Below are 16438 nucleotides of genomic sequence, written 5' to 3'. Positions count from 1 at the left end.
AATGAAGATATTTAGGAAAATGTGGAGCCCTTTATCTGTTCCTTGGCTCTGTAAAGCATCAAGGAATGGTGGCTGTTCCTGATGGGGAGCAGAAGAGCAGTTTGGCACCTTTTATCTCCCCAGCTGCAAATGCCATGTGCAAAGTATCAAGTGTTTTATAGGCGTCTTAGCTTTGGCTTAAATAATTTGGTGAGTGGAGAAAAAACAACCCCATAGTTTGTGGGTGGAAGCAGGCACTTGCATTTGTGAACTGGGTATTTATATACACTGCTACTACTCTGCCTATTGAAATGCTAACTTTATGCATGCAGATGAGGATATGTACTAAACAAGGGAGCAAACGTGGCTTCTTCTGCCTAGCAATTCTGGCAGATCTGTCAAAATGAAATGCAACTGTCCCTTTAGGACTGCCACAGGAAAGGAAAACGTTCAAAGGAAATGTGCTTTCCATTTTATAATGCTAAACAGCTAGAAGAAGCTGTAAGGCCCAAATACAAATAACTTGACCTTAAGGATTTATGGAAGTCAAAACAGAGGTACAGGACTTCTAAAGAGCTGCTGTCCATCTGCCAGACGATCCCTTTCATCACACAAATTGATCCTGCTTTTGCTTTTCTAATATGTGCAAGAGATAATCCAGACTTCAACCCTCTTGCTGAGGTTTTGCAGGTACAAAGATGCAGATCTACATTTTGTGAGTATTAACTATGCTGGCTAAACCCAACAATTTCAAAAGACTGGCATGCCTGTGTGCCTGCTCAGCTATTGTAGAAAGAAATCTATTGCATCATTAGCTCTCAATCTGCAGCTCACCAGACTGAGAAGCTAGAGGAACATAGCTTAAAAAAAACCCATTTATAAAACCTGTTTTGCTCCCAGCTCAGAGTTCCTCAAATTCTTAAGATTTCAGGTTTAGGCTCGTAGACTGGGTGTCAAACCTGGTGAATTCTAGGTATAAATAGGAAGAGAAAAAACCTACAGGTTTCTTTGAACTTTCAACTTATGAAAAGGGTTATTTAAGGTAGTTTTTTTTGAGATAGGCAGGCACTGGGTTTGATCCAGAGAGCCCCTTTGGTCTTACAGCCTTGCCTATTTTAATACAACTTAGATATGAGATGTACAATTCTGATGTCACTCCATTTTTATATGACTTATGTTCATGGTGGTGAAATCTGAATCGGTCACAAAACACGCACATAAAGGGCAGGCTCTGTTCCAGCAGCCTGATAAAGGCTCTGTGCCTTACAGGAATCTGCTTGGAGGTATTTGCATTTCTTTGGTAGCAAGGCAACTCATAAATGGTGTGGTTTCTTTCAGAGGGACACATTTCTCCTCCTCCTGATAGGGTTAAACTTTTGACTTGTCCTGTTCCTTGAATAGCGAAGACATTTTATCACTGTTGGGCAGGGGTTGGGGTGTTGCTGGAGATGTGCTCGTGGAGATTTGGGACCAGAGTTCTTCCAAAACAGAAAACTGTTGGGTAAAGCATTCCTTGACAGCTGCTTAATAGAGTGGTCCAGCTGGGTGAAAATCAAACAAAAAAGAGGAATTAAAATATTTATCCTTCTTGGGATGTTTGCACAGGACTTGTCCTTATGTAGCTGTGTAATCTGAACAGTCAGCCTGACGTAGGTACATAAAGACACACTGAGCTGCTTTGTTTCCATAACTGCCAGTTAAGTTCAAGTTAGTTTTAAAGTGAAGCTGAAAGCCTTGAGAAAACCATCTTGGGACCAAAGCTTTGGTGTAATAAATATTTTCATTCTTGCCTAATGCAAAGCCTGATAAAATGATTGGAGCTTTTTCAGTTGGCTTTGCTCTGGTCAGATACTCACAGGAGTGGGTCACACTCCCCAGTGCAACTGTTCACACACAGAAAGTTGTCCCACCAAACCACTCATGTGCCCAAGTATTTGCAAGACTAACCCTTCCTGCAAGCAGCCCAGAATAAAGAGCTTTTTAATTTGTCTTGCAGGAGCAGTTACACCTGCATTAGAGGAAGCCCCTAAACAGAAAGTTTAAAGCCTTAAGGCACACAAAGTTTTGCAGCAGTTGTTTTTCATCCTGAAAATCACTCCATCCTCTAAACACCCCCAGGGCAAAGGTTATTCAAAGAAATCAGGTCCACCTTGTGAAATTAGAATAAAAGGTGAGAAGGGCAGAGTAAGAGCTGGGGAGGATGTTAACTTCTCTGTGGACAGTTTGCAGAGCTCAATCACCAGTGCCACAGGTTCCTGGGGTGTTTATCAGCATAGGTGTTTTGTGGAGCCCAAGGTACATAGTTTTAAGGTGCCATCCTTATGCTGGTGAGAGGTAATTTTGCCCTCAAACAACCATTTCTTTCAATAATTGCATACTAAGCTCTATCTCTTTTCACCCAGCTCTCCCTTTATTCAGGGGACACTTACCCAGGCACACCTCTGATTAGCCCAAATGCTTCTGCTGGTTTTTCACATAGCCAACCACATTGTTGGAATTGCTCCCTGTAAAACAAATACCAGTACAGTTAGGTTTTAAATTAGTCTGTAGGAAATGTTTTCTCAAGATTCTCTAAGCAGGACAGTATTACAGGTCTCATTATTTAGCAGTTCTCTGGGGGAGTTGCAATAGCCACTGGACAGGGAAAAGGAAATCCTTTCATAGTTTTATCAGCTGAAGTGGCCAAAATTGGCTCTTCATAAATCTTGTAATATCAAAGATCTTGTCTAGTTACATAGGAATAACACTTCCAATCTGATCTGACTGTCTCCATTTAGGTCCAAGAGTTAGCAGAAACCAGGAGCTTTGAAGCCATGACAAAAGAGATCCTGCTTTTGAGAGTCCTGTGTTCATCTGCAAGGAGTCCTGGGCCATTAGCAAAGCTCCAAAAATATACATAGACACAAGAAAAGGTTATTGGATTGTGTTTCTCACCCCTTGGGTGGGAGGCCCTGGTAGAAGGCTGCTCCATTTATCCCACTGTGTCACAGCTGGAGTTACTGATTCTCAGGAGTGCAGTCAGGGCACTGCACATCTCAAAATAAGATCTTTTGACCAAGGCATAGAGTCGAGGCTCAAGATTCTCTTTTTGCTAGGTACAACCCTTCATTCCACAAGCAGCAAATTCTTTGTAAGCAATGCAATAGCTATAGAGCCTAAAAATAGCAAATGCTACATGCCAGCAGCTTACCAAAATATTCCTTGTAATATTTATGCCTCAGGTTGCGTCCATCTGAAAAAGAAGGTGTGTACAGCACAGAGAAGTTACAAATATGGAAATAATAACCTCAGAAACAGGAAAATAAGAGATCTCTATAGCTGAAGTAGTGTAGGCTGCTAGAAACCTCTTACAAAACTGTTCAGATGACTGAGCTCTGTGGACACAACTATCTTTCCCTGAGAGTGGTTAACTGCTGCCCACTAGCACATTGTGTTCTCTTCAGTAGCTGTGAGTCAAGGAATCACAGACTTTCTTCAAGTGAAAAAAAAGACTGGGGTAAAATTTCAGACCATTCATTAATGTATTACCTAATTCAAATTCCAGCTAGGTTCTTCTACTTACCACTTACATAATTGTTTAAGTTCTTAGAAACAGCTCATGTCTAAGAGCCATACAGCTACACATTACACTAGCTACTGTGGATGTTATTAAAACAAAAGTTCTAAAAGAAGAACCACAATTACACAATCCCAGAAGATAGTGGCATGCAAAGCAGACAAGAAGGGTGTCCTCTGCTTTGGGTATTTTGCATAGCTCAGCCAACATCAAGGGCATTAGAAACTGGAGATTGCTGCAGGGTGAGGACTGCCACCCAGCCCAGAGAGCATCAGAGTAGATGTACCACCAGATCTCCTTCAAGCCAGGAGGAGCACACCATCTCCTTACTGGTGTTTGCAGGATAGAACAAGACAGGGAGGGAGTTTTCCAGCCAGCTGACCTGGGTTTCCACGGAGCTTGATGCACTGGCCCCTGTTAGGGATTCCTTCAGCCGTGTTCCCTGGGTTGATGATATGGCACTCGTAGCCTGTGGGGCAATGCAGAGGCTCATCTCCATCCTCAGTGGTACTGCAAGCCTCAGCTGCAAAAGAAGCCTGCAGGTCATAAATCATGGCTTTAATGCCCAGAGGCAACCAAAATATGACAATATGACCACCTTCTTTCTGTATCTTCTCCAAGACAGGAGCTCAGACTACTTCCCACGCAAGGGTACCAAGAAGCTAACGCCTCCCAAGAACCCTGTCAGAGCAGGAGATCCAGTTGACACCTTCCCAGAACCTAGCCCAACATGGGGAGTGCAGATCAGCCCCATCACCTGTAACAACACCATCCCCACAGCCTGTCATGCAGGGTCTGTGCCAGGGCTGGAGAGCATGAAGAGAGACCACCACTTGCACTGATGGGTGGTCCCTCCACTCAGCTCTTCCCCTCAGGCAGTCCTAAGTCTGCTCCAGCCAGTGTTTTGGGCTGGGTGAGGAACCAGGGAGACACGACCAGGAAGCTGGCAGTTTGCTGATTTGTTCTTTGCTCCACACCCATGAACTTACTGAAGAACTGAAAGCTCAGATGTGACTCACTGTGGAGCAAGGCAGTACCACCCCCTGTTACCAGCAGAGGCTTTGACTGCCCTGACCCTGGACATCCAGCAAGGGCAGAGCAGAACAGGAAAGTAAAGCAGGACTCACAGGTAGGGGTTGTGTCCATTAAAAGCACAAACCATGCAGGGACACTCCACCCTTTCATTTGCCAGGACTTTAATTTCAAGGCCTTCTGCTGTGATCCTCATGCCATGACTGATGGTTCTTAGTTCACTAATTACTCCCTCAAGCTGAGATGAAGGTGTTAAGATAAGAAGAAATAATATAAGCATGACAAGGATGGATGAGGAGGAACCTATTTTATCTCATTTCTAGCAGTGCAACTCCAATGAGCTGGAGGCAGAATTTTCCCTTGAAGAACTAGGAGTTTCCATAATAGATGAGAGTCAAGTTTCAGCGAGTCTGATACCATCTGTGTAAGACCAAAGAGGGAAATTTATTGGCTCTACCTGAACCTAAATCTGATCAAAGGCTGAACTATCTTTCCATGAAGAAATTAAGAACTTCAGGCATACATACATCTGGGGATGCCTCATAGAAGACATCTTCCCTTCCTAGCTCCCTAATCCCTCCTTTTTTCAATTTGAGGTATTAAAAAAAAAATTAAATAACAGACTTTTCCCTATGGAATGAACCTGAGAAGCTCAATCTCATTAGCAGACCCCAAGCCTAGAAGCTCCCAGCTCCATATCAGCTTGACACAGCTCTGCAGCAGTTTGCCAGGACTCTTGTTCAAAGCAGCCTTCAGACCTGAGAGCCCCAGGCACCTATGAGATGAGGCCACTCTGGATTAAAATATCCAGGTCTGCCCACAGTCTATCAGGAAGACAGCAGAAAATGTGTGCTAACAAAACCTTCTTCTAAAAAAAAATATATATATTTCTACTTATTTTGAGAACTATGATTCTCTGGATACAAATCCAGTTCCCTGGAGTATTCCCAGTGCTCTGCTGGATAAGATATATCCAATATCCATGAAAAACAACTGATTTACTGCACCAAAAACTAGCCTTGAACACCACATAGTGTCATTCCTATAGAAACTCCAGACAAACACCAGCAGCCCCAACATCCCAACACCCCTGGCAAGCCCTGTGCATGAGGCATGTGTTATTTAGCACCTTGGTATAATTACCAAGATCACAGAGAAGATGATGAACCATACTGTACCTTGTAAGACTTCCTCTGGGCCATCCAAAAGCCACCCATTTCCTCCCAGCCAGCGGGGTTTGGGCTGAACCAACCAGTCTAAAACTGTGAAAGAAACCACAAGAGTCAAGGTGGAGTTGCATAGGCACACAGTTATGGAAAAGTCTTGGGTTGTCTCTAACAGCCAGTGACAAGCCTGCCAGGCTCCTGAAGGATGGATCTGAGTTTTCAGCAAGATATATTCATGTTCTTGTTGTCCCAGTGGCAAGAGAGCCATGGATGATATCCAGGGCCACAAGAACCTGGTGTCTTAAGGGTCAAAGCCGTTGTTCCCCACCCCCCATTCCATTGGCATGGATCAGACACAGCTGCCTTGCTTCTATGAGCATTGATTCAGGTTGGAATTATTGATCCTAAATATATAATCCCAGGGAAAGAACTGGCCTCAAGTGATTTCTACCATTTCTGCTGGTGGGAATCTTGCAACACCATCTGGCTTTGGACACTTTCTCAATTCAGCAATTGAGACCAGAAGCGTGGAACTGAAGCTCTGTCCTCAACTCCCACTCAAACCACGCCTCCCATCCGACCCCCAGCACCCGGGGGGATGGCTCCCATCCCTTCTGCACCCTTCTCCCTACCCGTGGGTCCTGCCCAGACCTGGTGGTGGCTGCACGGACTCCAGGCAGGCGTAGATGCAGCCGTTGTAGCAGCAGCGCTTGTGCCGCTGGCACTCGGAGTCGGAGCGGCAGCTGGGCACCTCGCAGGCACCCTCGGGCAGGCTCTGGGGGGGTGGGGGGCAGCGGTCGTTCTTCTGGTAGTGGGAACTGTGAGAATGAAGAGGGTACTCATAATCCTTGCAAAGAAAAGAAAAGGAAACAAAGGTTTGGCACAAGGCGAATACCAAACGTCCCGTCAGTCGAAACAGGGAGGGATTTTCCAAGTGGTTTTTAAGTATTCCTTAGAGAGGAGGATTAATCCTCCAGCCCTGGCTTGAGCACCCTGCAGAGAGAGGGCTACATGATCACCTTAGCACGTCGCTTTGGAAGCACCAAGCCACCAAATTATTGGGCAGAACCCATTTTGTAATTAAAGTTATTGTCATGGCAATGAGGAGGTAAAACGAAAAAAATCCTCTGAAGTCTTTTATACTTGTCTGGGAAACAGAGAGAAAGACTCCAGGCCCTGTCACGATGAGCACACCAAACCACTGTGACATGGAAGCAGTGGAAATGAGAAATCTGTATTGTTTTGAGGTTACATCCCTAAATGGGACCTGGAACTAATGTCCCATGTAGCATCTGTCTCCTTGTTAGGCTCCTTCGAGCTTTATCACCTTCTTCTGGACCAGAACTTATGGGGAGTCTTTCAAGCTTCTCCCCCATGGGGTCCTGGGTGGTTGAGTCAGAGACTATTTCTGAAACATGAGGTGATCTGGGTGAGATTGGTGTGGGTGATGCCAGTTTAATCCCAAAGAAAACAAGGCTGGGTTTGACTATAGCAGAAAGGAGCCCAGCTGCTCGTTGCACACCAAAAGGACAAGGGAGATTTAAAGTGGATTAACAGGCAAAAAGTTTTACCAGAAATATTTATAAGAGGCAGCATTCGGGTATTATTCACGCTGGCAGCATTTAGCAAGAAGCCAACTCCCTCCAGCCAAGAGGTGAATCACCCAGGCCCACTCCTTCCTCACCTAGGGCTGAACTTCTCACCTCTGGGCTTGAGCTCAGCTCCCCAGAGCAGCATGAAGCACTCAGAAAGGGCAATCAGCTCTCTAATGCATTAACACACATTAATAAGCTCTAATCAAATCAAAGGATGGATTCTGGATTTGCACTTTTTAAAAAGAGATCAGCATCTAGAGGGATGGAGTGTGTGCTGCCATGGACTCACTAGCAGGCTGCTGAGTTGAAGCCTCCTGTATATGCTTGGCCTGATCACTGCTGTGTTATGAAATCAGTGACGAGCATCTGGGATTATTATTCCAAGAAACAACATGGTGCAACTGTCCCTGAGGGGGTCTTTAGGAAATTTCACCATCTGGCTATGGAGAAATTTGAGGTGAGACTAATATCCTTCTTTTTCTACATGCTGCTACATCCTCGTTGTTGGAACCTCCCAACAGCTTTTGTGGAGCCTTTGTGAAATAGCACATCCCCACATGTACTGGCCAAAAAAACTGTCTTAGGACAGGCCCCAGGAGGTCCATTGCCTTGGGGTAATTTGTAATGTAGAGACTGAAGGCAATCCCAGTGGACACCAAAAGAAATAATGATGCATGTTGCTTGTGGTGCTGATATGAGACTTTTTCCTTCCCTATCACAATGGGTTTCACACCAGAGCTGATCTCCCTTTGTGGAGCCATAGCCAGGGGAGACTAGAGAGCAGAGAAGTCTCTCCACTGCCTGGCTGGGCAGTGATTGAGTGCCAGCCAGTGCAGAAGGATAGAGAAAAGTCAGGATGATTACAAGTTTTACTGTCTGTTACAAGGTGTCCCTCAAAGGAAATCCATACCCTGGATGTAAGTATAACTCATTATATAGTATGTATGTGTGTGAGAGAGATTCCTAATATTTCCACAGCCTCCTGTCCTGCTCCCAACATCAATAAACAATTTTTTTTCTGCTTTTTCCTTACTTGTTTCCATTCAGAGAGCAAGAGGCTGTTCAAAAACCCTTCCAAGAGGTTGTTCTCCCATAAATTGATAGGCTGTTTGAATCACAAAATAAGTTTTAAAAGAACCATTTCCTAATTGTGATGATGTTTTCAATGTCAACATGTAAAACAAGGTGTAAACTGTCACATCATTCCATTCCTCAAGAGCTGAAAAGACTCCAGCTTTGAAATAAGTTGCCTCTGAATTGAAGATATTGCGAAGTTCAACTTTTTTTTCTTTGGCTGTTGTTGGATTTTAAATAGAGAAAATGCTTGGGCCAGGTATAATTTTAGGATATAAAAGAACATTTAACAGTAAATCTATGCCATGCCAAACGTTTAAGAGGTCTCCTTGTTGGAAGGAGTATTCATCCTGGAAGGTCACAGTTTATTATTTTATTATTTGAAATGTCAGCTGCAAGCTGAAATGTGACCAAAATAATACTGGCAAGTAATGGATATATATATATATAAAAAAAGCAACACTAAAACAAACCAACCAACCCCAAACAATTACTGCAGTTGCTTCACAGATGATTCAGAAACCAAAAAGCCAAAATTGCAATGAATGAGATTTCCTTTGGGGAACAATACAACATTTTTAGCCAAGCAACTTTGTACCTCATGACTTCCCTGCCCATTTTCTCTGTTCACCTATTGCTCTGAAACCTTTTCTTGCAAAACCTGCCTTTGATCTAATAAAACCATTGCCACTGGTTTCTGTAGGCATAAAACATCCCAGTGGGAAACAGGATTCCCCCCTTCCCAAAATAGCCTGGTTAAGAGTGGCTCCAGGTATGGGTTACAAGGTGTTTTGAAAAGCTCTCCCAGGATTCACTTTGGCTCTGAGCATAGTTCAAATTTATTATTTTTACAGATTGTGACAAAGTAAAAATTCCTTCTGTTAAGGATCATTTTTCAATGCAGGAGGCAAATTTGCTGTTTCCCATGGAGACTTATTAATCCTTTTAATGACAATATCTGCTTTAGAGATATCCAGAAACAAAGTAAGGGGAAAAGTTCAGAGTTCAGCTGAGGAACCCTGGAGGTCAGTAAAGCTGGCTAACAAAAACCTGGACACAATCACTCTCAACCCATATTTTCAATAGCAACTGTGGGATGCAGTCTGTCTCCAAAACAAAGTCCCAGGTCTGCTCTATTATTTCTGCCTGAAACTAGAGCCTGGGTTTGTGCTAAAGCACAATTCTCTGCTCATTCATATTCTGCATGGCCACCCCTGAGACTGTGTGTGAGGTTTATCCCCAACCTCCAGCCACCAGTTCTGCCCCTGACAGATATTTCCAAACCCTGGCCATTAGCCACCTTTTCTCTGAAAGAGTCAGGAGGAGTTTAGAGCCCTCCAAAATTTCTATCAAAGACTTGGAGAAACACAGATCAACAGTGATCAACGTTGTAAATATCAGGCTGAGAGAGGGTTAAATAATCTGAAGGATGAGACTAAAACAATAGGAATAATATTCTCCTGCTATTGACTCTGGATTAGCATCCTTGGTTCTGGTGTGTGTAATACTGGGAGATTATGGCAAAATTATTGTGGGCTCAAAGAAGATGCATGATATTGATTAGAGGGCTGGAAAAGAGGGAACACAGAGCAAGACTTTGAAGTGTTAGAGCAGGTTTCAGAGTGCAGGCTGAGGGCTGCTCTGCTCACATGTTACTCCAAGGCATAGGAGGGACAGAAATCTCGTGGAGGTGTGCTGGTCTGGTAGACAAGGAGGGTATCTCAGTGCTGATTTATGACAGCTAGCTGGAGGGTAAATACACTGTTGGAAGGACATTACAGCAGCTGCAAGGAATTCTACATTTCTGGAAATCCTTAAAAGAAGGCTGGAATGTTTTCTAAAACACTTGATGCAGTTGAGACTGGAATAAAATCAAGACTGCCCCAGGTTTTCCCAATAGACATGTGGGTGTCTTGATAATGAATTGAAGCCCACCCTCAGGTATCTCCCTCCTTCTGCCCTTTGGGAACAGTCCACAAACTGTGCAGGGGCTGCACATCACAAAACTTGACAAGTGTCCCTCTGGCTGCACAATACATGGATTTGTTACCAGATGGAACCCAGCTCCTCTATCCCACTGTGACTGCCACTTTTTTCTTCTCACTGCTTTCCCTCTCTCCTTTCTCCACTCACCACTTGACCCCTCCTAGCCAACCAACACCCTTCCTCAGGCACCTTAATGAAAAACTCCCAGCCAGACCTCAAGTCAGCTCCTCCTGGTAACAGCTGCTCATCATTCTGCAGCCAAATTGCTATTTGGTGGATGCTCCTGCTGTAGACTCGGATTTTTGGACTCAGCCAACATAACTGTCAGTCAACTCACCACCTCCTCCCCCTACAGACCTTGCCCATGTGCTGCTGGGGGTCCCACAGGGATGTCTGTGGCCCATCTCCTGCATGTTGTCGTAAGCACCTCCATCTGGAATATCCTTCTGTCCAAGTGACTCACAAATCAGCTCTTCCACCCACAGCCTCTGATTTTTTGAACTGCAGTGATCAAACAGCTCTGGGTAGAAAAGAAAGGCTCTCTCTGAGAACCACTCCTGGTGGGTAATGGAGATGGAGAGCAGACGCCTTCCTCCTTACAAGGCTTTGAGAAGAAGGAGAAAGAAAAGGTGTTTATATCCCTGTGAGCAATTCTAGGTGAGCTGACCAGAGCAGCAGCACCTGGATTCACAGCTGCCAGAAAAAAAACAGTCCTTTGAAGAACTGCAGGTTGCCAGAAGAGGATATATCCTCAGGGGAGCAGGCTCTGTGCTTCTACAGAGCATATTATCTGAAGATCAACATGTAAATTCCTGTTTGACTCCTGTCTTATCTCTCCGGGTCATTTACTTCATAGCTGCTATTGAATTTGAGCTTTGCACTGAAATAGGACACAACATACTGAGGAATAAACTTTCAAGTAAGCAGTTCTGCAGCAAACAGCTCTTCACCATTTTGCAATTCAAGTGCAAACCAGATGATGCCCTGTCCCAAGGGAGGCTACAATGAACCAAAAAATCTTGTTGTAAAATACTGGGGTGCCTTTCAAATATTAGCCCAATATTTTCTGCAGAGTTTCTGAGATGAGCACCGTATTTCACTTCATTCAGCATGGGCAAAAGATGTGCCCACTTCTGAGTCAGCAGTTCCACAAGCCACCCATAGCTGTCCCCAAACATCACTCTAGATGTCACGGGCAAAAAAGCATCCTTTTAAAATTTAAAACTGTTATATGTGGCTGCAAAAAAAAACCCAACAGGTAGAGGGATCCCCAAGTGACACCAAGGAGATACTAATGCACGTGCAATGGCTGGAAGATGCAATAGGACCTGAGCATGAGAAAACAGACTGGCTGGGGCTTCCACCTAAGTGACTCAAAGGGCAGAAGCCTTGGGTCAGTGTGGGCTTCTGAGGGAAAATTTCAAATTCACGTTGTTTATTATTTTCCTTCCCCACCTCCCTCCCGCCCCAGTTTCCTCTGTGGCCATTTCTAACAGACTTTTGGTCCAGACACACCAGAACAAGACCCAGCACCATTGTGTTCTCCACTCACAGCAGCTTGTTGCAGCTTCAGTTCCAGTACTATGACTCTAAGCCCCACTGCAGAGCTGGAAAGGGTGGGTGAGCTCAGTACCCCATGCAAGGCTGCCCAGAGCAGGCAGGGACAGCTGGTGGCACTGGGCAGCAGCTGCCAGGGTGTGGGAGCTGAGGGGAGTCAGACAACACGCCAGGCAAGGCACAGCCAGAAGAATGGATTTCTCTGATTGTCTCCTTACATCCATTAAGGTGATCAACACTGTGCATCTGGAGCTTTGCAGACCCCTAGGCAATGCCACCATCCCTCCAGCACACAGCATCAGTAGAAGCTGGAGATGTTTACCCCAAAAAGCAGTGGAGGAACTGGGCAGGAAACCTTCCTCCTTGACTCTAAGCAATAAATCACCTTGCCATCTTCCCACTAAATCTACCCCAGGACCCGTAGTTTCTGCATCCCCCTTCTCCCCATCCACTTCCCCACTGCCCTGGGATGTTTTTTGGGGAAGCAGTGACCGCTGCCAGACCAGTGTCTTCTCCCAGCTCCAAGCTCTCCCAGTTCCCCCTTACAGCAGCTAGGTGGCAAAAGTTTAGTCCAGCCTGGGAAACTTAATGCAACCTTTTTAGAAAGAGACAGCCCGGGGCTTCAACTACTTCTTATTTAAAAGGAGAGAACCCAGAGAAGCCCTTTCCCGGGGTGCTGCCCCCGATCCCCCCAGCCCCCTTCACTCACCTCGTACTTCTCCGTCATCCTCAGATGCAGAGCACGCTTCCAGAGGCTCCTGGAGCAGCCCAAATCCGGCAGCAGGACGAAGACACACAAGGCTGTGGTGAAGATCTTTTTACAGAAAGGCATCTCGGCCAGCACCCTGGAGTCCATTTCCCCAAGGAGAGATGAAAGGAGGAGCTCGGCGTTGGGGATCCGAGCCTTGGCAAGGAGGGAGGGAGCTGGGGAGGGAGGCAGAGCGAGGGCTGGTCGCTGGTGAGAGCTGCTGCTCCCTGTGCAGCTTCTGGGAAGGGGAAGGGGGGGAAAAAAAGGGAAAAAAAAAAAAGAGCCTACAAGCAGAAGCCAGGAGCTGCTGTTGAACTTCTTTACTCCGAGTTAGATCAGGTTCTCGGCTCACATGTCCACACAAAGCACATGCTCTCCTTGAATGATAGATGGGAAGATTATTTGGAAAGATTATTTTTAGACCTTTGTTCCCAACATCTGGCATCCTCAGAGAGCCCCATTCAAAGCCAAAGCGTGGGATCAGATGACAGCTGCCGCAGGGGGAAATAAAGGTCTTGGAGGGGTGGGCTCGGCAGCTTCCAGCAAACAGCTCACCCAAACTTTCCAACTCCTCGGGTCTCCCTTTGTGTGCTGCCCACTGGGCTCTGGATTTAGATCACGTTTTGACAAAGCGATAACTTCACAGGAAGATTTCTTGAAGGAGATGATTTAAAGGCATGATAAACATGCAGGTGCTTTAATTAAACCAAGCTGACGTTAGCTTTCTGCAAATGATTTCAAAGAAGGGGAAGATGTGGCCATCAGGGGAAAACAAATCCCCACGCCTGGGCGGGGAACAGGGAAGGAAGGCAGTGCAGAGATGACATGAGCAAATGGAAAGTGAGGAAGGGGACGTGAGTCAGCCTCTGCCTGACAATGGGAGAGGTGGAGAGACTGCATCTGGGGGATTAGACACCTACATGGACAAGGCAGGCACCCAAGTGCCTGAAGGACAAGAATGGACTTATGAAGTCAGGCTGAAAGCATCCCAGCATCCTGCCTGGGATGGGAACAGAGGCAGGTGCCCAAGAAAAAGTAACATATACACAAGTATAAATACGTATGCAAGTGGTTGAGTCACCATCCCTGGAGGTAGCTTAGTGTCCTAAAAATTTAGGTGTCTGTCCTTAGTGACATGGTTTAGTGGTGGATTTGGCAGTGCTGGCTTAACGGTTGGACTGAATGATCTTAAAGATCTTTTCCAAACGAAACAATTCTCTGTCTCCAACCTCCACCAGGCTGCTGAGGAGACCATCTCAGCAGAGAGCACAGCTCCAGGTCCCTGTCACCCGCTGTGGACCATCCTGCCAGGACAACTGGGGACAACTCATGTAGACAGATCAGTCTACAGCTATGCCAAGTGACTCCCTAAGGACTGAAGTGTTGCCTTCGGATGCAGGCAGAGCTCTGCACCTACAGGCCACTGTCACCTCCACCCAACTGCCATCTGAAATCAGCAGTTGCACCAGAGTTAGTGACAGGTACACTCAGACACCTCCAGTACATCCAGAGCAGAATGCATCACTACCACAGGACTTCAGTTTGTGGCTTTATTTTTTCTTGTTCAGGGAACTTTGTCTGACACCACAGGATGTCTCCAGTTCCTTCAAAAACAAATCTCCCCTCCCTGTTGCAATATTCATGTCTGCACCTTGATAAAGCACCTTTTAGGCACAACCAGGAGCTCCCACAAATGTCCTGACTCCTGTGTTGTAGGGTGACAAACCACATGGCTGGTTGCACAGAATAAACAGGACTTTTTTTTTGTAGGGTATTCCCACTTAATTTATGTCTTTGTGCTGATATTTCACTTGTCAGTGCTGTTGCTGAAACCCAAACCAGTGTGAAACAACAATGGTTCATGATAAAGCTCCCTAGTTTAATATCTTTTTTGTTGTTTCGTATACTTGCAATCTGGACTTGGAGCAACTCATTCTAAAGACTAAAAGGCTACTTCAAATACCATCCACTGGCCTTTCTTTTGCCAAGTGTGTAGCTTTGACATTTACCCAGGAGAAACTAGGGTCTGTGCCATTACAGTTCATGGATTGCACCCCAAAGAACTGAGAAGTTTCCTGAAGGATCAAACTTCAACAGCTGGTCATGGTCTTCACAGAAAAAAAGAATGTTGATGTTGTAACACTTAGGCCTCCTGCACACAACCACTAACTTCCCAAAGAACGGCATGCAATGCCTGGACTGGATTATTCCTACTGTCAGCTGGGGAAACTGAGGCACAGGGTGGGTGATTTGCTGAAATTAGACCTTGTTCCACCAGCACGACCAAACTGCTAGAGTGATAACAGCTCAGCCCAGGCCAGGGCTCACATTCAACAGGGAATTCTTCATCCCAACCATTTCCATTTTTCACATGCTTCTCCCTCCAGTCTGTTGTGGAAACTAGGCAAGGGATTTTACATTTTTTATAGGATTAAGAAAAACTTCTTTAGCTGGCAACATGGGAAAGAATATATCTCTCACCTTTTTTGGATATTCTTCCTCTTGACAGTCCCTGGCAGGGCTGTGTCATCACAGGACAACTGTAGGACAGCTTTAGCCCTTTTCATATCTGCCTAAACCAAAAGAGACTTTAGTCTACTGAGTTACAGAGACTTCTCACCCCACTACAGAGCAGTTCATGTCTTATCAAGTTCACTTTTGAATAGCCCATTCAGAAAAAGAAAAGGAAAAAAAAAAACACCCAGTGAAGCAGCTTTGACTTCCTGAACAATTTCTTGTTGAACAAAGTAGTTCTCGGCAGGTTTATGCCTCCAGCCATTAGTATAAAGCCTTATTAGCAGCTTGTGAAGTAATTATAGCAATCAGGCACAAATCCTCAGCAAACACAGCCACTGGCAATAATTAGAAATTTAATATTTAAAATTTACTGCTAAGCAGATTTCCGAGTTGTTACTTTAAATGCTAGTTATTTGATGACATATGATGTTTCTTTAAAACTGTTATCACAAGAAAGCAAGAAAATTAACTGCCATTTTCCCTTAAACTACATCTTATCTACATGCAACAGTTGGGCCACATTCATTTAAGCAGAGCAACTCCCTCTGGTGATGGTTCCATCCATATAAAGCTGCTGGATGGCTATCCTATGCAAAGTGGAATAAGTGCTGCTGGTTTAAGACATCCTTGTATTATTTTAATGCCTTGGCTAGATTTGGCTCCTGCTTGTCTGAAATCCTGGGCATTCAGCAGGCAGGCAGTTAGTTGGAGAGCTGGAGAAAAGCAACAGGGATAGTCAGGTATAGAACTATCCATGCTGAGCAGTTAGCCCAGGGAAAGCCTCCACATGAAGAGCCACACACATACCCAGCACATCTGACCAGGTGCTAAACATGTGTGAACCAAACAGAAAGCCAATATTCTACTACTGAAAGTTTCCAGTGTGCTTGGCTGTGTGTTTCCTAATAAAATGATTTCTTTTCCCCCTATATGCTTGTCTAGGGAATATGCAGAACCCCAAGTCAAGATTTCTCTGCTTCAAGATTTGTGGTGCAGTTCCTCACACAAAACTCCCGCTGCCTACAAGGATGTTAAATGAGATGGCTTCATACATCATCACTAAGCAAAGAGTCATCTTCTGTGCATGAACCCATGCAAATTTCCATCCCACGAATGGTTTCAACAAGGCAAATTCTGCAGTAACATAAATTGCTGTCAGATGATAGTGGGAGAACATGACTGAGACTTGAGCAGCTCCCCAGGACCCGTGAAACCTTCGGCGTCATTT

The 16438-nt window shown here is 45.1% G+C and overlaps 1 protein-coding gene across 1 annotated transcript; it reads right to left on the bottom strand.

Moving 5' to 3' along the window:
* Window positions 1-1317: 1317 nt before the first annotated feature.
* On the bottom strand, window positions 1318-12843 carry WFDC1 (WAP four-disulfide core domain 1). The gene is made up of 7 exons (XM_008940793.1): window positions 12655-12843; window positions 6385-6580; window positions 5746-5829; window positions 3918-4058; window positions 3170-3211; window positions 2409-2483; window positions 1318-1520 (listed from the first exon to the last, which is right to left on the bottom strand). Exons 1-6 carry the CDS (start codon window positions 12799-12801, stop codon window positions 2425-2427), a joined length of 669 nt encoding a protein of 222 aa, XP_008939041.1. The 5' UTR covers window positions 12802-12843; the 3' UTR covers window positions 1318-1520; window positions 2409-2424.
* Between the last annotated feature and the right edge of the window lie 3595 nt (window positions 12844-16438).

The sequence above is a fragment of the Merops nubicus genome, unplaced genomic scaffold (genome assembly GCF_000691845.1).
Source record: "Merops nubicus isolate BGI_N331 unplaced genomic scaffold, ASM69184v1 scaffold6660, whole genome shotgun sequence".
In the NCBI taxonomy this organism is placed as follows: domain Eukaryota; kingdom Metazoa; phylum Chordata; class Aves; order Coraciiformes; family Meropidae; genus Merops; species Merops nubicus.
The sequence above is the reverse complement of the archived record's forward strand: the minus strand, read 5'-3'. Positions and strand labels throughout refer to the sequence as shown.